This window comes from Lutra lutra, chromosome 14 (assembly GCF_902655055.1).
Source record: "Lutra lutra chromosome 14, mLutLut1.2, whole genome shotgun sequence".
Lineage (NCBI taxonomy): Eukaryota > Metazoa > Chordata > Mammalia > Carnivora > Mustelidae > Lutra > Lutra lutra.
The window spans coordinates 2,713,060-2,732,488 of NC_062291.1; the positions used below are offsets into that span (position 1 = coordinate 2,713,060).

The following is a 19,429-nucleotide window of genomic DNA, read 5'->3' on the forward strand; positions in this document are numbered from 1 at the left end:
ATGACAAACTATGAGGCAGGAGGACTTAATTTCAACAGCAAACAAAGGCATTGCTATGAATAATAACAGAGCCGTAGAAGTTTCTCCCTTCCAGAATGGGAAAACGGCTTCTCACTACCTTTTTCATTAGGGCTTTGATTACTAACGATATCACCCTTGTGTCAACATCGTTTCTTTACTTAATAAAGGCCTTGCGGAATGAAAGTCAGCTTACTAACTGTGTGAAGTATAATCTTAAGTGACCGTAACCAGCAGCCCTTAAAATGAACCAACAAAAGAGACAAAAAAGTAAGCCCAGCCTGACGTTGTTCATAAAAAAAGCAACAGGGCTCCCAGACTGACTGGGAATCAGAAGGATTCCCATGATCTACAGGAAAAAGAAAGAGCAAAACCAAATCAAACAGAAGCCTTAAGTTGGGGGCATCTGGGGCATAGCTCCGGCCGGCTGCGGAGAAGGGAGCACGAGTGCTGTGCTCTAGGGAGGAGCTCTTGGGACACAGCGCAACTGGCCACTGTGGAAACCTCTGGAAACTGTTAATGAAATATACCGTTCTGCTTCACGATAATAGTCTTAAACTGTATTCAGTGTACTTTCCATTATGACTTGACTATTTACTGTAATAAAAAATTATAAAGACATTTCACACATTTCCCAAGGAAAAGACGTGTCTTACTTAAGTCAGTGGCTACAAAGTTATCGTGATCTCTAATGGCTTTGAAGAGAAAGGCTAAAATGTCTGTGTATTTCACACCTAGATAATTCATAGCAAAAAAACTATGAGAGATGTCGTATGCCTTGCACATGGTAGGCACTCAATAAATATTTAATGATTTCATAGGCACATAATCCTAATTCTTTTAAAAAAAAAATCACCCATTCCCTGCTTCCTGATTTTCTCTGTAGGGGGAGCAGGGTCAGAGGGGCTGACTTCCAAACTCTTCTAAGGCAATGATGGGGACAACCACCTACTCTTTAAGAAGTCCACCGAACGTGTTCTGTTTGGTAGAAGGATGAGAACGGACAAATTTTATCACTTCCGAAATGAAGACTACTCCTCATTAGACTTCTGGCCCTGGCCTCGTCTTGATCTTTTGGGAGCATTACAACTGTATTTTAAATTCAACAAACATGTATTGAGCGCCTACTATGTGCCAGGGGCAGTGTGAGGGGGTAGGGGACACAAAGACGAGCAAGTCATTCTCTCTGGCCTCGAAGAACTCAGTCTAGTTAGAAAGCCAATTACTTAACCAGGTTATTAGAATACAAACTAAGAGCTACGATAGAGATATGAGTCAAAGTCTCGGGGAATAAAGAGAAAGGAAGAACTAACTGAGACGGGGACACCAGGAGAGGTTTCATGGAGGAGGTGGCAACTGAGCTGGGTCAGGGAGAAGGAGTTTGGTAAAGAAAGAGGGCATCGTGGACAGGGGGGACAGTAGTGCAGTGGCAGGGTGCTCAGCAGTGGCGGGGAAGGCAAGAGTGGAGGAGAGGGAAAAGATGGGGCACAGGCTGGTGTGGGGAGCTGGGGCCGGGACAGTGGGGGTGGGGAGAAGGGCCTCTGCCATGCTCCACAGTCAGGACATCACCTGCCAGTGGTGAGAACTGGGGGCTGTGAGTGGCTGTGGGACCTCACCGAACTGACTCTTTAGAGAAAATGCCACGAGCCACGACAGAGCAGACGGGCTGGACAGGGGAGGGAGCGGAGCCCCACGAGGAGGTGACTACAGAGGTCCAGGCAAGAGATCATGGAAGCTCAAACTGAGACTGTGTCCCTGAGGACAGAAAAGGAGGGTCAAACTCAGGAAATATTCTTAAAGGCCAATGAAGAATCTGCTGGCTGTGGATACGGGGGATGAGGGAGAAGGAAGGGGAGAAGTTCGAAGCTGGGGAGGCTGGGTAGAAGGTGAGAGTGTGAATGAACGTAAGGAAGTAGGGGGGACAGCTGCGGGGCGGGGCGGCGCGGGGGTGGGAGGAGGTCAGGAGTCCAGCCGGGGCGTGCCGAGTCTGGGGTGTTTGTGGACGTCTAGGGGAGATGCCCGGGAGACATCTGCTGCCCACTGCACTTACAGCATGCTGGGACGCCACAGTTCTTCAAAGTCTGATTTCTCTTCAGCTTTTAAGAGTCTTTGGTTTCGGGGTTCCTGTCTAATCACTGCACAGCTCTCTACCTCATTCTGCCAAAGAGGGGACATAGCAGAATCAAGATCTGAAGCCACTGGGAACAAAGACACTACGTTCGAATGAGTCAATGTCTAAGCACACCGACTGGCTGTGAGTTGATCTGCACCGCCAGCAGGAGCGTCGCCACCTTTATCTGCCGCCGTCCTGGCTGGCGGCGGGCAGCCATCCCTCACGTGTCCCTCGTTTATTGCAACGAAGAGAACAGTCTCACGGAACTCTCAAAGTGAAGGCTGACCCAAAAACAGGAGCTCGAGGTACACAATGTTTGAAGTAGCTTTACATCACAGATAAAAGTCTTCGCTGTGTTTTCCCCAGGGAAATCCAAAACGTCTGCTGTATCTACCTGATCGGACAGTTGTGACATTTGTCATGGAATATCGCCTAAAAGATTTCTAATGTATTACACCGTAAAGTAAATAAGCACACCACCCACTTAATTAATTTCTAAATTAAGAGACCAGCTTTGGGATACAAGGATAGCTCCAATTCGTGTCTCTACGGTTAACAAGAGAAACTAAAGAGAGCTAAACTAAGTTTGTTAATTTAATGAAGGCATGTCACCACTGACTCAGTTTTCCAATCTGTGTAACTGGGACACCCTCTGCTCCTTCTACACTTCACGGGGACGCCGCTGGGATGAGTGCAATAATACATAAGCTCTTTGACCACCTCAGACAGCAGATCTGGAAAAATGCAAAGAGAAAGTTCCCATCTATTCCACATGCTGATGCTGTTTATGAGCACAGTGTGGAGGAGAAAGCCCCAAATCATTTGGCAAGACTGGTTCACTGAGGGGCTTCTAATGCTCGTGGAACATAAGTACTAGGTCTGGGTTCTCATCCCACGGATTTGGAATAAACCAAACCGAGTGTCAGCCCTTGTCCGATGTGCGGTTAGCGTCTCTGTTACAGCTCTTTTCGGAAAGATTCTCATTTCAAAGTAACACAAAGAGCCCTCCCTACCCGCTTTCCTAAACCAGCTTTAGAGTCTACGGTGAAATTCTCTGTTTGCATTTGCTCACTTCAAAGAATATTTTTTTTTACCTCTCAGTACTGATTGTTGGTATTTTTTTGCATTTCGAATCTTGTTCTCCTCCATGAGATATTCAAGGCAGAGACTTTGACTATAGTATTGTGATTGTGAATTTTTTAATGTAAGGCAACTGAGAGAAGGTGAGAGGAATAGCGGGCAGATACAAAATAAGGTAGAAAAGCTGCGCAAAGCACATTTCAAATACCTGCTCTCAGTGCCTACGGCCGCGGGTCTGAACCGGGCAAGACAGGAAGAGCCTCGGTGCGGACCACCCTCCACAGACTCGCAGGAAGGACAGAACAAAAGGAAACCATGCAGTACCCTCCAGTTTGGGTTTTAGCGAATGGGAGTTATCTTTCTAGAGTCCGTGAAACTGAGATGAAATGAAACAAAATCTGTCATCACGGAGACCCGATCCGTGCTCACAGCCCCTGCACACACGTGATTTTACTGAATCCCCGCAAGCCCTTCCAGAGGCGGGGGGCAGAATCCTCCCTCCGCCACAGACAGAGGGGGAGGGGCTGAGAAGCTGAGGTCCCGTGGCCAGTGGCAGAGTTCGCAGGATGCAGGGCAGATGCTTGAGCCAAGGCCCTCCAGCTTCAAGTCCAAGGCTCTGTCCTTGAGATCATTTATTCCTCTCGGACTTACTGAGCACCTCCTACGGGACAGGCACGGCCCACAACACTGAGGGTTTACAACAGAGGCCTTTGGGAAGGTAAGCCGTCCCTGCCCTCCAAGAGTCTGCGCACGACCCGAGGAACTACTTTCCACAATCAAACATGTGTCCTTCCTACCAGGCGCTGTTGAACTTCTACACAGCTGTCAATGCTCCGGTGATGAACAACCCGTCTGGGAAGACTCTGTTGAGCTCCTGGTCAGTGGGAAGTGTTTCTCGCCTGCAGAGGCTGACTCTCGGGCCAGCCCGTTTTCAATCAGACGGGGATGGGACCTGCACTAGAGCTCCGACCCTGTGCGGGCCATGGGCACCGAGGATGCCCTGTGAGGACCAGAGCTCCACTCTCGGCTCCCAGCCAGGTGTCTGCCCCAAGGCCAGGCTGCTGTACAATAGGTCCTCAGCACCCTCAGGGCCCAACCAAGGGCAGGAGGCAGAGACAGGTTGGAAGGGACATCGTCACCCCATATGTCAGTCGGCTTGGATGACCCCTTTCCTGTTTCCCTCAACCCTGTCCCAGCTAATAGCAGTCTCCAAGCGGCAGCAGCAACATGCTTGCTGGAAAACTGTCTCCAGACCTGCTCCTGCAGCCCCTGGAACACTGCCAATGTCTCCCCGTGGCCCTCTGCCCCTAACCTCTCCAGCCACTGGCGTGTCAGATCCCCCTTCCTAAGTGGCAGATGGAGTCTCAGTGACATACTTCCCCCCGAATCTAGATTTGCAGCTCCTCTGGGCCTACGAATTACAGTCAAGGTGCTCTGCATATAGCACTGGAGACAGCTGAGGGCCTCCCCTTGGCCCACCTGCCCGCTCAGCAGCCCTGTGCTCAAGCCCGGCCATGTGCTACACCACAGACTGGCCACCTCCACGCTCTGTGCCAGCGCTCGTGCTCTCCTCTCTGACTGAAGCAGCTGCTGCCCCCAGTCCGCTCCGCCTGCAAGGCCCAGGACAAGGTGTACTTGCTCTCTGGAACCTTCTCTAATGCTGCAGTTTCAGTGAATCTTTCTGATCTCTGTTACCAAAGCACTTTTTTTGTTCATGCCACTTATTTTTTAGTGTCTCTACCAAATGATAAATTATATGTGGAAGAAAACTTTATAAACTGTATCCTTCCTCAGTGTCAAGTGTGACGAATTCTTTCTCCCTCTCACTAACCCTTTATCCTTTCTCCGCCTGCACCTTCCTCCAAGTACCTTCCACACAGTAGGAGCTCAATAAGTATGTAGAATCCAACTCCTTCCTAAAATAAACCGATTAGATAGACACATGAGTTGTCATTTTTAAAACACACCAAATGAAATCCCACTAAGATCCTCCCACCCGCGAGAGAAAAGCAGAATCATGATACTGTATACACAGTATACAACACTTTCACCTTCAAAAGTCCTCTGTGAAAGAAAGTTAGACCTTTGTATAGCATAGCTATAGGCTGGTTTTTGTTCAGTTCTAAGGACTGCTGAAAGTCTTCGTGGGCTGTTGCATAGTCCTACAAAAAGGAGAGCGGGGGGAAAAATAAAGTAGTATTCATTAGACATTCAGACATTTCTTACTTCTGACTGGTTGAGAAGAAAAAAAAAAAACAATTCATTCTGTGCCCTTTTTGGCTTTAAAGGGAACATTTCATATCCACAAATATCAGTTGAATTCTTATCCTCTTTGTTGAAATAGTTGATCTCCTTAGGAAATTGATGGGGAAAACCCCCCAAGGGTTTAATTTAAATAGACTTCTCTCGGGGTGCCTGGGTGGCTCAGTGGGTTAAGCCTCTGCCTTTGGCTCAGGTCATGATCCCAGGGTCCTGGGATCGAGCCCTGCATTGAGCTCTGTTTGGCCAGGAGCCTGCTTCTCCCTGCCCCCCTGCCTACCTCTCTGCCTACTTGTGATCTCTCTCTCTCTGTCAAATTTAATAAATAAAATCTTTATAAAAAAATAAAAATAAAAAAAAGACTGTCTCAACTATAAAAAAGATTATTTGTAAAAAAAAAATAGTATTAAGGTTATAATCTGTTAGAGAAACTTGACAACTTATCATTTCTGGTACTAACATCTTATTACACTGGACACTTGTACAATAATTATGCCATAGGTCAACCTTAAAATGTGTTATGCTGAGAACTTTTCAAACCCATTTTCTTGGGCAACAGGGAATTGTTACTAAAATGATGTAAACCCACTACTTACTAACTGTGACAACCATAAATATCATTATGATGATAAAGGTAGAACCTTGCCAGATCTGGCTGCTTCCACAGAGAAGCTCCAGTCTGGGAACCCACATTGGTTCTGGTTAAGGCTCTTGGGTGTGATACCCCAGGAAATTCAAACTGTGCTTTTCAGCTTAATAATCACGTCAAAAACATGAACATCTGTTTCTCCATGCTGACATATGCAGAAAAAGCGGAAGTATAGTCAATGAACCAAATTTCTCTTCTCTTCTCTCTTTCTTTTTATCCCCCTGAGTCTAGAATTACTTACTGCTGACAGCTCAAGCAAGAAAATGTGTCCTCTTGGTACTTAACATTTCTCTACTGGGTTCAATTTTAGCTAAAGAAAGTGCTTTTTTAACTGTCTTGTATCACAGACATGTTATTATAAATCCCCAAACCCAAATCTATTAAATAGTGGCTTTCGGATGTAAATGGAAAAGTCCAGTCTTTATCACCACAAAAGGGGATGTGTCCAGGTCAAAACAACTCGCCTCTGATATGAAGTACAGTGTCCCCCGGTGTCTGTACAGCCGTGCTGAGGGCTGAAGCTGGATAGCTTTGGTGAGATCGTTCACTGCTTCATTAATTCGTCCCAGAGGGGACAGAATCTATAAATCCAAAAATGTGATTAGGGACGAAACCTTCCAAGGATCAACCCCAAAACTGCCAATGTTTCTGACTTCTCAATTCCACTTTACCACACTCCACTCACAGGATTACTTTCTTCGCCCACAAGGATCCCTGACCCCACAGACTACACAGCAAGGTTCAAAGTCAACAGGCTGAGTGGCCCCTAGTCTGTCCAACTGACGGGGGGAGGCTGATGAACTATAACCACGTAAATTGCTTTGTCACGGTTTCACATTCTGGGTTACAACAGATGTTGCTTTTTTTGAATTGGGAATTTTTTTTCCTCACCCCCTTTCAGAACAAAATTTAGCATTTCAAGGTTAATCTGAAAGATAACTTTGAACTACTAAAAGCAGAGAAATTGTTGGACACAGGGTGGAGTCCTCCATGGCCTTCGCCCTGCCCTCTGTGGTAGAAAGTGCTGGCAGACCATCTAAGATTCCAAAAGCCTCTTTCTGTTAACTCCCAGCTCATTGGTCACCATCTACAGAGCAGAAGAACCTATGTCTGCAAGCTTGCTTGGGAAGCCCCTGTGATCCAGCAATGAGCTCGTGCAGGTGACAATGACAACAGAGACGACAGTTCAGAATGCAAAAGTACAGCAATAAGACATAAGAAAATCCAAAATGGGTATGCAGTACTCATGCATTCAAGCTCAAGCACTTCACCCTGAACGAGTGTCCTGAAATTAGGCTAAATTTTGTTCTCATGATACAGTGATACAGGTCATTTCCATCAGGTTCTACTAGGCGGCTCCCTACTCTGCAGGAACTTAGAGCCGGCAAAAGAGACAGGATTCAGGAAGGCACATCAACAGCAGCAAGAATGGCAGCTCAGGAAAGGAAAGAAGTGAATTAAAGAACACACAGCCGGGAATCCAAAAGCCTAGCAGTCGGGGCTTATAGTTTGGAAGGAAGAACATCCCTCTCTAGTTTATTAATTCCTAGGCATATAAATGAATTATCACACCCCAGCATAATAATTAACATGCATAATAATGACCCGAGTAACTAAAAAAAGGTTAAATTATGTCCATTAATACAGACTTTCAGCAAGTAGGAAAGAGAAAGCACTCTCATTAAATGATTTCTGACATATATAAATGATATACTATAATAAGGGGAAAAATCACTCAGTAGTGATATTATTGCCCAGTAATGCCAGAGAAGGAGAATATTATTATATATATTTAAGATCACCAAAAATTACTTTTTGGATTACTGATATTATTTTTGGGTACACAACTAGCTTTTTATTAGGCACACAAATCTTCTAAAGCTACTATATAAATCTTTCTATGCACACTCAAGTTCTTGCTTTAACATAATATTTTAATGTAACACCAGAGTAATGGAGGGAAAAAGCATCAGCACCCCCTCCCCACAGCAGATATCACCAAATTGGCCACCAAATGCTCACCTTAAATACCAACAAGGTTCTCGTGCAGTAACAAACAAATTACAATCACTTAACCCTTATGGTTGCAATCCAAAATAGAAAAGAGATAATGAACTATATCATTAATTGAGAAAGATTTTTATTCAGAAACCCAAATTCCCAATAAAACATAAAATTCACTTCAAGAAATGGAACTGCAGAGACTATAACTTTGCGAATACAAACACCACAAACACAGTTTTTAGATTACTAAAACATTTAGTGTTTTCTTTAGTTCTGAGTTTTCTCCCCCTAAAAGGCGGGAGTGGGGTGGGGTGGGGGGGATGTCATTTTTCCTTTACTTGAGCTACGGAATCCCATAAGGTCAGATGATTAAGTCTTCTCCTGACTGGATACATTAACAAATTCTAAAGCCCTTAGTATGGTTAAATGAACAGTAAAATGAAATCCTGTAGTTGACTATTAATTATGCAAACGGTAAGATGAACACATTTCATTTAAAAACATTAAAAGGAATGCGTCTCCACACCCCGTTCTCCACCTTGTCCCCGAAGACCTGGGCTCTCATTGGCTCTAGCAGCACCTGCTTGCGAGGCCTCTGCAGACACGCCCACACCTGCCCCTGCCAGCACCCCCAGGCCCCCGCAGGTGAGCCTTTCTGTCCCTGAAGAAGCACCTCCTCTTCGTGTCTCCTGTCACAAATGTTACCTGGTATCTTCACCGTGTTACCTCTGTCTCCCCCTCAAGTCCTAAGTTCCCTCAAAGACCAGTTGTGGTCACCCTTACCTATCTACGTCTCTATGCACATCTCACAAGAATTATACGTAAGCGTACACACACACACATGCGCACATGCACGCTCACACACATACGTGCACACTTTCAGTGGTTATGAATTTCATTCTGACCATATTGTCATAGAGTTTTGCTAAAATATGTCATACATATACATGGCAAACATCATGTGTGATATATTTTTCAGTGAACACTGACAGTGGCACATGTCATAACCACATATTCTTATACTAAATATTACTATTAAACGTTAAATCGGGAGTATCACTCAGCCCATAGTTTTCTAGTAATTTCAACCATGTTTAAAGGCATTCAGTACCTATGGAGGAAAACACAATAGGTATCAGGGAGCTTTAAAATTTACAAGTAATAAGATAATGGGGAAAAAAAAATCCGAGATTCTAGTCCAATAATGACAGAGGGAAAAAGAAAACCACACTCACTTCTGCTCGCTGTTCAAATACCTCTGGACGATCTGGTTCCAAGGTAATTACTCGGCTCAGTTCGAACAGAGCAAGCTCAGCGTTCTTAATGTCCTTGAAAAGGTATTAGCTCAGTATGAGATACACTGTTCCTCAAAACCAGGCTGAATAGTTTTTCTGAAAAAACTAATAATTTAGTCACGATATAACTACGTATTTAGAAATAAATAGGAACTTCGCTTCTGTACAAAAGATCTGCTGGTTTAAGTAAGTTATAATTATTTAACTCACTCGAGTCTACCTGCCCATCAACAGCCCATTAGACCTGGTCACGTGTCACAAGTTCCACTGCTGGTAGGACATTTTCTAAATTTAACTTATTTTAAAACCAAATCAATGAATTTCGAGGGACGAGGGTATAGATGGACACCAGCATGCAGAACAATGCTGACCAGGGGCGGTGTGGGGGCAGCACAGGACCGAGTCAGTGTCGATCAAAACCCCTAAGCCCACACACCTACACCTTAGCAAGTCTACGTAAGTTCACTTTAAAATCTGCAGGTCATTCTTATATTAAAAATAGGAGCATGTTACTTTTACATTAGAAACACATTAAAGATACAAGCAAATTTCATGTTGAGATATAATATTAGATGAGAATTAGGAAGCAGCTTATCTCTGACCTTTACTAGGTCAACTTCTGTCATTTACTGATGTTCTCACTTCCTACCACCTCTGTTATCCCCAAATCTGAGCTTGTTCTCAGTCCTCTATGTCTCAGAATTATACAAATATAAAATTTCTCCAATAGGCCAGCACTCAATTAGTAGAATTTTTTTAATTGGCGAAGACACAAAAGTGATGTTTCTTCCTCAATCATCATTTTATTTGAATATTTCTAATACACAGTAAGACAACAGTAAAGTTCATGTATAATGTTCTAGACTGAAAATATGGAGATCTGAATCTTAAACTATTTTATTATTTACTACATAATCTCAGGGAATCTTCATTTTTATACCACGGTGCCTTATTGAGTAAAATATATTTATTATATTGGGGCACCTGGGTGGCTCAGTCAGGTGAGTGGTTGCCTTCTGCTCAGGTCATGAACTCAGGGTCCCGGGAAGAGCCCACCATTTTGCTTCCTGCTCAGCGGGGAGTCTGCTTCTCTCTCATCTCTCTACCCACTTGTGTGCTCTCTCTCTCAAGTAAATAAAATCTTTTAAAATATAAATTTATTATAACCTTTCCCCCATATTCCCCCAGAGAAATAAGGAGATGTAGGCTACGACAATATACTTATCTGGGGTTAAGTATCATATATGATAAGAAATAAAAATAAATTTTACCAAAAAAAAAAAAAAAACCCTTTTGTTCTTTTATTCAACCTTTAAAAATTGTGAAACAAAATTCTAAGTCTTACTGCGCTGTAGATGCTAGACTCCATTTTTACCAATTAATATTTCTTAGATATTCAGTCAAAGTCTCACCCTTTCCTCGGTCTAGGTCCAGCTCATCACCAAATAAAGTTTAGGCTGGCAAAGGCTGTCCTTTTGGGAGTAGAAAGTGTGGCGAGACTGACTTCCAGAAGCCCTGGGTAGAGATCGCCAGTCCCACCCCCTACCCTTCCTAGCCATGGGATCCTGAGTACATTGTCTCCTGCCATTTTCTCATCTGGGAACTGGCGTGACACCACTTCGTGTCCATCACAGCTCAATGAACAGGGAGTGGTTCTGTCAGAACCCTGGTCCGGGTCAGGTCATGGAGGCACTATGGCAAACAGAGCTATTCCATACTCACATGTAGTCCCTTCTTTCCATAGGCTATCCCTCGGCCATAAATTGCACTAACCAGATCAGGCTCCTCCTAAGTCAGACCAAAACAGAAACACGTCAAAAACTATAAACAAAACAAAACAAAACAAAAAAATCAGTTTCTGCTTAAAGCACGTTAATGCCCCAAGTGACAAGCTCTACTTTACGCTGCCACCACACATACGTGGACACGCACAGTCCCCAACCAGAAGAGTGTGTTCTTGAAGCTCGTTTGCATGAGACACGTAATAAGAGTTTTGCACTGAAAAAATAATACAGAGAACCAACATTAGGGAGCCCTGCGTTAGCTTCTGTCACATGGTCATCTCATCTAAAATGCAATCCTCCCCAATCGGAGAAAGACAACTATCATATAATTTCCCTGATATGAGGAAGTGGAGATGCAACTTGGGGGGTTTGGGGGGTCGGAAAAGAATAAATGAAACAAAATGGGATCGGGAGGGAGACAAACCATAAGAGACTCTTAATCTCACAAAACAAACTGAGGGTTGCTGAGGGGGAGGGAGAGGGTGGTGGGGTGATGGACATTGGGGACGGCATGTGCTATGATGAGTACTGTGAAGTGTGTAAGCCTGGCAATTCAAAGACCTGTACCCCTGGGGCTAATAATACATTATATGTTTATAAAAAATTTAAAAATTAAAAAAAAAATAAAACGCAATCCTCCCAACAACTCTATGACCAGCAGCATCCGAGATCATGTCTCACAGGGGAAATGGTGGCTTGGAGAAGGAAACGTAAGGAGTGAAGTGCTGGGTAGTGCCTCTTCCTGGTTTGTCCCCTTCCTAGTCATGAAATAATCTGAAAAGGGAAGAACCTCTCAGTGCCTGCCCCATGAGCAACAAGAAAGACATCCATTCCAGTCTGTTTACACTGTGCGTCAGAACAGGAATCAGACCCTTCCTGCAGACTGCCCCAGATGGACTAGACGAAACCGCCCTCCAGCCCAAGGAAGGGGTCTGCTGTCCCGCCACTACCTCCCCTAACAGGTGGTATGAGCCGTCCCTCCTCCTGAGGGAGAAGCCTCTCCTCTACATTTAGCCTCTGCAATTTCTACCGCTTCTCTGAAGCCTTCCCCTACATTTAAGAAAAAAGACTGAGCGGCCTCTGGCTATACGTTCAGGGGTAAAACTCCTGACCCTGCTAAGGAATCTAACAGAACAGGGGCACCTGGGTGGCTCAGTCAGGTAAGTGTCTGCCTTCTGCTCAGATCGTGATCCCTGGATCCTGGGACAGAGTCCAGCATCGGGCTCCCGCTCCGCAGGAAGGTTGCTTCTCCCTCTGCTCATGCATAAGCATGCACGCAAAAATAAATAAAATCTTAAAAAAGAAAAAAAAACCAACAAGAAAAGAGACTCTCATAGAACAGTACCAGATGAGGCATTTTATAGACTCATCAATCTACCATTAAGTTGCAAATCTGAGAGAGGGAGTCTGCCCGCAATGCAGAAAAAGACATATCAACCTCAATGATGAGTGAATGAGACAGAATAGAGGAGAAGATGCCATATACTGGAAAACAAAAGACTAAACAGAATCCAGTACACCTGTAGCAAGGGGCAGACGGATGCATCACTGGCCCCAGCCTGGCCAGCAGACCAGCCCATCGTGTACAAAAATCGGAAAAATTCAAGTAAGCAATTACAGATCTCTAACTTTTCTTGAAAAATCCAAATGCGCAACAAAGATAAGTCTACATTTTTGCATTCTTGAATGAAAAAAAAAAAAAAAACTAGAGCTAAGTACTGGCCACCTCCTTAGACGAGGGGTGTGCATTCATCTGCGTACCGGAAGCCCACCCATCACCTCTAGGTCACAGCAACGTACTTTGCTCATTTCAGTCACTGCCCTGGCCCTACACAGTTCTGTTCGGAGTTGTGATCTATAACTGCTACATGACTGGCATGAAAGGCTCCATGCTATTCACTAAGTGGAAAAAAGCACAAGTTAATAGAACTACAGAGGAACAGCAATTTTATGAATAATACTTATACATGATTGTGTGGGTGAGTACATACACAGAAAAAAGGGCTCTAAAACACTAACAGTAATTTTCTGTTGGGAGTGAGATTGCTAGGTGTGTTCCCATTCTACTCACTACACTGCTGTATGCCTTTTCACGGCTTAAAACAAACATGCATACATTTGTAATCAGAAAAAAGATGTTTTAAGTAATACGCACCATAGAAAAGAAATTGTTAGTACAAATAAAAATTTTATCCAAATAAGTAGTTGGAATATTTATTATAAATTACGGAAAATTTAGAAAATGAAGAAAAGCACAAAAAAGAAGGTAAAGGGCAACTAACCATTCTGCCATGCAGAGATAACACTTAAAAACATTTTGGGGCGCCTTGGTGGCTCAGTGGGTTAAGCCGCTGCCTTCGGCTCAGGTCATGATCCCAGGTCCTGGGTTCGAGCCCCACATCGGGCTTTCTGCTCAGCAGGGAGCCTGCTTCCTCCTCTCTCTCTGCCTGCCTCTCTGCTTACTTGTGATTTCTCTCTGTCAAATAAATAAATAAAATCTTTAAAAAAAAAATAAAATAAATTAAAAAAAAAAAAAAAAAAGCCTCTGCCTTCGGCTCAGGTCATGATCCCAGGGTCCTGGGATCGAGCCCCACATCGGGCTCTCTGCTCCGTGGGGAGCCTGCTTCCTCCTCTCTCTCTCTCTGCCTGCCTCTCTGCCTACTTGTGATCTCTATCTGTCAAATAAATAAATAAAATCTTTAAAAAAAAAAAAAAACATTTTAATATCCTTCCTGGCTTGGGGGGAAAAAAAAAGGCAGAGGAAGTTGTTTGGAGGGAGAGGGATACGGGTACAGAGGGAGAGGAGGAGCAGGAAAAACAGCGACCCGATCATGAAATAAAGTGAAGACTGACTTCATGTGTTTCCATAGCAGTAGCGCCTGCCAGGAGACAGAAGAGTGCCCGGAAGCCCCTGGTCCAGGCTGGGGCAGGGGGCAGTGAGCCCACACGCCTCTTCCCCTGTGAAGACATTCTCTAGTGAGGGGAACACCTCCTCTCAGATTTGTAATGTCTCAAAATAGACTACCTAAGAAGCTTTCCTCCTAAAACAAAACAAAAAAAAATTATGATGACCAAGGGGTAAATCAGGAAACAGTGTATCTAATAAACCTAAATAAACAGTTCTTCTACTGAAGGGGCATCTACATACACCCCATGGCCAGAGCCAGCCACTAGGTGGGGGAGGGTCATCCTCATCTCCCCATCTACACGCCTACTCAGGAGATCCCAGCAGTCTCCCCTCTCAATACACCTGCTGCCTCTCCCCCTCCCAGTGCACTGCCCTACTGGACTCCTCCCTCGCCCACTATGCTACTGCAACCATCTTAACTACGTTCCTGTTCCTCCCGTCCAGTCTCCAGACCCACACTAAGAGTCACCTAACAATGACGTTCGATCAAGTCACCCTGGATGAATTATTCCTTGGCTCTGCAACACCTCCAACAGCCCCTTGGCTCTCCAACACCTCCAACATTCAAACACGTGTTTACTCTAACCCACGGTAAAACTCGTTTTACATTGTAACCCAGTACACACACATATATATGTACATAATACACGCACACACACACACACACACACACACACACATCAGGAGCACTAAGTCAAGCCTAGTCTTACTATTCACACTGCAACCTATTTTCTATTCTAGTGTATTTCACTTTTTGAAAAGCACTAGTCTTCACTTGCCAATCAATTTCAGTCCCTACTAAAAGGTTGCAACTCACCAATTGGAAAAACAATGAGGTTACATCTAAATGCTTTTGTAGAAAATACTGATCATTTTCCTGCCTTACGGTTGCGTCTCATCTCCTTCCACTTTCCACCCATACTTCATACTCTACAAATCGGCACTACTTCACAGCTCTCTGGACACAACATGCTTTCCCCGGCTCAGGGCACAGCCCATCTGCCTAGAACATCCACCTGTGGCCTCAGCTCCAACACTACCTCTCCTGTGACTCCTTCCAGACACCCCCTGGAAGGTAAATAGGCCTCGGTTCCTAGTGTACGTTGTACAGACATTAGTCACTCAGTCAACAAGTATTTATTTAGGGTCAGTTATTACCATGTCCGGTTCCACATGCTAGAAATACTATAGTAAGCAAAAACAAGACAGAAGGCAAGACTCTTGTCTTCTTGGAGCATAGCAGAGAATCACAAATACAAATGCAAAGTTAACATCTGCGGTAAGTGCTGTAGTGGTAAATGGTGCCTTTGGAAAATGGCATAAAGATTAGACATGGTTAGGAGGGCTTCTCTGAGAAGTACCCGGGCTCAACGTGTCGCGGGTGAGGGAAGCTCAGAGCAGCTGGTCCAGGCAGAGGAGGCCCAAGACAAACAGGGAGCATAGGATCTGCTCCAAGACAAGGCTGGAGAGGTAGGCAGGGACCTTAGTAAGGATTTTACTCTTTAACCTAAAAGCAACAGCAAGGTGTGTGTGTGTTCAAAGTGCCCGTGAATGGATGGCATGCATGTGTGTCTGTGGAAGGTATGAAGTGATAAGGCAGTTAACAGGGCTGTGCCAGTCACCTGGTAGCTAACAGTGGCCTGGCTGGGGTTTGAACCAAGCCAGGAGAAGTGGATGGACACCAGAGGTACTTGGAAGGTGTCTGGATGGAGGGGATGCTGAAGGAAGTAGCACACAGATGTGCAGAGCAAGGGACTCGTGCGCCACGGAGAGCGCGCCACCCACTAATGTGGGCAACTCTGGAACCGGACTTGGGATCCTCTCTCAGTTATGGTCGGGGTACGTGCAGGGGTCCGGGGAGGGCACGCAGTTGAGCTGGAACCTCTTAATGGCTAGAATTCCATTAAAGTAGTTCTCTTATTATTCATTATTTTGCATTTGCACACTTGTCACCCACGGGCACACAATATCGAGGCAATGTCTTGTCATGTTTGGCTCTGCGGCCTCCAGCACCATGCCTGACTCGTTAAGTGTCATATGTAACAGTTCTTAGTCAGCCACAGACACGGGCCATTTCCGAGGCGGCTGAGGAGATCTCGATGCATGTTAAAGACTGTCAGATCGAAGTCAGCTCAGCCTGGCCTGCCCTTCTCACAGGAGAAGCAAGCGACGGCCTGGAGGGAAACGACGGGGTAGTCATTGGTGAAGAGCCAGATCCAGGCTTCCGTAAGGCAAAGCTGTATGACGGCGTGCCCCAGGGGTGCCTTCACTTTGCTGTACAAAATGTTAAACCTTTAGGGAACAGCCATTCACAACTTTGCAACAGTCAAAATATCTGAACACTGACAACTTCCTGTGCTCAGCCATCATCATTTCGGCTCAGGGGGTTCTACGTGTGGCCCGCCCCCCGGCCGAGAGCCTACGCGACCCTACAGTGGCCTCCCGATCCCCCCACGTGGTCTCATCATGACCACAGCAGCGCCTTTCCATTCTGCCAGCGACACATAAGTCGCATCAACCAGGAAAAGAAATAAAATCTATCATTTAACAACAACGGTAATGATACGTCCTTCTGTGCTGCTGAAAAAAAGTTCTCAAAAGAAAGAATAAATTGAATAAGAAAACCTAAATCAGAGAAGGATCTGTAAAGGATTGCTGTGGTTGTTATCTCAGTCATAATCTAGTGGTAAGGGTTCCTAAATGTAGATGGTGGATTTTATTACTTTCCTTGATTGATACGGCTTTATTACTTTATTTTATCTGTCATCAGCTTTGGATGTTAACAAGAAGTCAAAACTCTTTATGAAATGTCATAATGAACTATACTTTCAAATAAAATCCATTGTCTATTTCTAAAAGCAAATTGGGCTCAGAATATCCATTTTTCAAAAGTATTTTTTGAGTATATAAGTCTAACAATATTTACTACATTTTATCAAGTGTTCAGAAATTTTTTCAATATTGTAATTTTATTTTTTTTTAGTGTTCCAAGATTCATTGTTTATGCACCACACCCAGTGCTCAGAATTTTAAGTGATTTAAATGAAAACTAGTATTTCAATTTTCCAATCTTACTTACTTTATGCAAATGCAAAATCATGGTATAATACGACAGTTACCTTACTGGAGTCATGTTCACTTAGATGTCTCAATTCCCAAGACTTTGATCTTTTTACATCTAAAAAGGTCTCATTTACTGTCCTCATTATACCATTTACACAGTGACTTAAATTTTACAAATATTTCTTTTTCGACCAGCAAGGCTGGCTTTTTGATTAAAATTCAAAAGTCACTGAATCGAAGACAATCGAACTCAAGCGAGCCCCTGCATAGCACGGGCAACGAGGAGTCAGGTTTGCCCAACTGGCAGACCCGCGCACCTAATTACAAGAAGGATGTTTACAGATCATATGCAGAGGCAAGTTCACGTTTTGTCGGCTGATGTAAAATAATAAACACTTTTATGAATTCAGTTCTACCCAAATCAGATGAGCTCAAGGTCCACAGTTAATAACAAAGGCCTCAATCAATTTTTGCGCCACTAATGTCACCAAGCCCTGCCTGGGGACCAAAGAAGCATGGCAGCTGGGGAATGTTGCACTTTCCCAGAGCACCGTCATCACTGCACGGACACCAGAGGAAGGACAGTGATGTACAGACAACACGAATGCACAAGCTTTTCAGTCACAAGTTTTCAGTGCCGTCTGACACATCTATTACGCTTTGAAGCTGTGTTCAGTGAGAAACCCTGAGGAGCATTTCTGTTTCCTTTATAGATGTACTGCATATCCCGTAGTTAAATAACTACTCAAACACAGCTCACAACAGCAGAGACCGGGGATATATCGTTTGCTTCTCGTGGTACAGCTAAGACAAAAGGAAGGTTTCAGAGCTTTACAGCAGAAGGTCATTCTGGGATTCTAGGCAGCCCTCACGCACAGATCCCAATGTCACACTAAACGATGTTAGAAAAATGGTGACTCTCATACAAGCCAAGCCCTCACGGTCCCAATGGTTTTCAGCTTCCTGTGAATGGAACCAGAGTCCACGCTCTGCTGCGGCATACTGGAGTTCCTGGGCTGTCCGAAAGATAAGTTTTACCAAGCATATGTGAACTCAGAAACCCTGAAAAATTTGTGTACCAGGGGCTGCCACTGCAGAGCTGTTAGAGGCCGCCGGCTGGCTTACAGATCGAGAGTGTCAGCAGGTGTGTGGGCCCCACAAGCAACAGGAGGACACCCAGTGGTGGGTTCTGCAGTGGTACTCGGGCCAGTCCTAGGACGAAGAGGGCAAGGCTGCAGGGTGATAGCAAACCGCCCTCCTGAACCTGGGCCATGGAAAAGCAATGCTGGGACAAAAACCTATGTCATTACCGCAAGAATGAGTTCCACTGCATTTGCCCACGAAAGAAAAGGAAGGGCAGTCAGATGTAAAGAAGTCTCGTGCTTTTGAAATATAACCTGAAGAGACTGACTTCTGCAAAATCTGATTCACGGTACGAAAAGAAGTTTTGGTCAACTGGGGAAAGAGCACTAATTCTTCAGACACCTGCTACCCCTACTTGTGCGGTTTCTTGATGAGACTGGCTATCAAGAATTCGACAAAAACGGAAAGCTCTTAAATAGGAATCATGTGCGTCACTTTTAAACATAAAGCCTCAGTCCTGGAAAAACAGGACTGAGTTTCTTATTAAAATTTTTGAACAGGGGCACCTGGTGGCTCAGTCAGTTAAGCATCTGCCTTCAGCTCAGGGTGTGATCCTGGGATCGAGTCCCGCATTGGGCTCCTCGCTCAGCAGGAATCTGCTTCTCCCTCTTCCTCTGCCCTTCCCCCTATTCGTGTTCTCGCTATCAAATAGACAAATAAATAAAAATCTAAAAAATTAAATTTTTAAAAAATATTTTATTTAATTTATTTGACAGAGAGAGAGATCACAAGTAGGCAGAGAGGCAGGCAGAGAGAGAGAGGGAAGCAGGCTCCCTGCTGAGCAGAGAACCCGATGCGGGGCTAGATCCCAGGACCCTGGGATCGTGACCTGAGCTAAAGGCAGAAGCTTAACCCTCTGAGCCACCCAGGTGCCCCTAAAAAATTAAATTTTTTGAAAAGAATTTTAGTGTATTTTATCAATCTTTATTATATATAATATATACAGTTATATAACACAAAGAAAATGTGACAAATTTTCACTGAGCTCCATCCAGATGCCCCCAAATTTGGTCCTGTGTTTACTCCCAAGGGTGATGCAAACAGGATTATCTACCTGTGTCATGATGTGGAAAAGGCTCTGAAGTACCAAAATAAAAGGAGAGAAGACAGAAA

General features: G+C 44.5%; 1 protein-coding gene across 8 annotated transcripts in view; it reads right to left on the bottom strand.

Annotated features, from left to right (window-relative positions):
* TTC13 (tetratricopeptide repeat domain 13) overlaps positions 1-19,429 on the bottom strand; it is a 76,433-nt gene that overhangs the window by 30,682 nt on the left and 26,322 nt on the right. For 4 of the 8 annotated variants that reach the window (XM_047703620.1, XM_047703619.1, XM_047703626.1 and 1 more), the window contains 4 exons: positions 11,141-11,206; positions 9,359-9,451; positions 6,584-6,700; positions 5,263-5,373 (listed from right to left, as the gene is read on the bottom strand). In XM_047703620.1, the coding sequence (XP_047559576.1) occupies positions 5,263-5,373; positions 6,584-6,700; positions 9,359-9,451; positions 11,141-11,206 (387 nt within the window). The remainder of the gene's footprint in view (positions 1-5,262; positions 5,374-6,583; positions 6,701-9,358; positions 9,452-11,140; positions 11,207-19,429) is intronic. The other 4 variants (XM_047703622.1, XM_047703621.1, XM_047703624.1 and 1 more) reach the window with 2 other exon arrangements.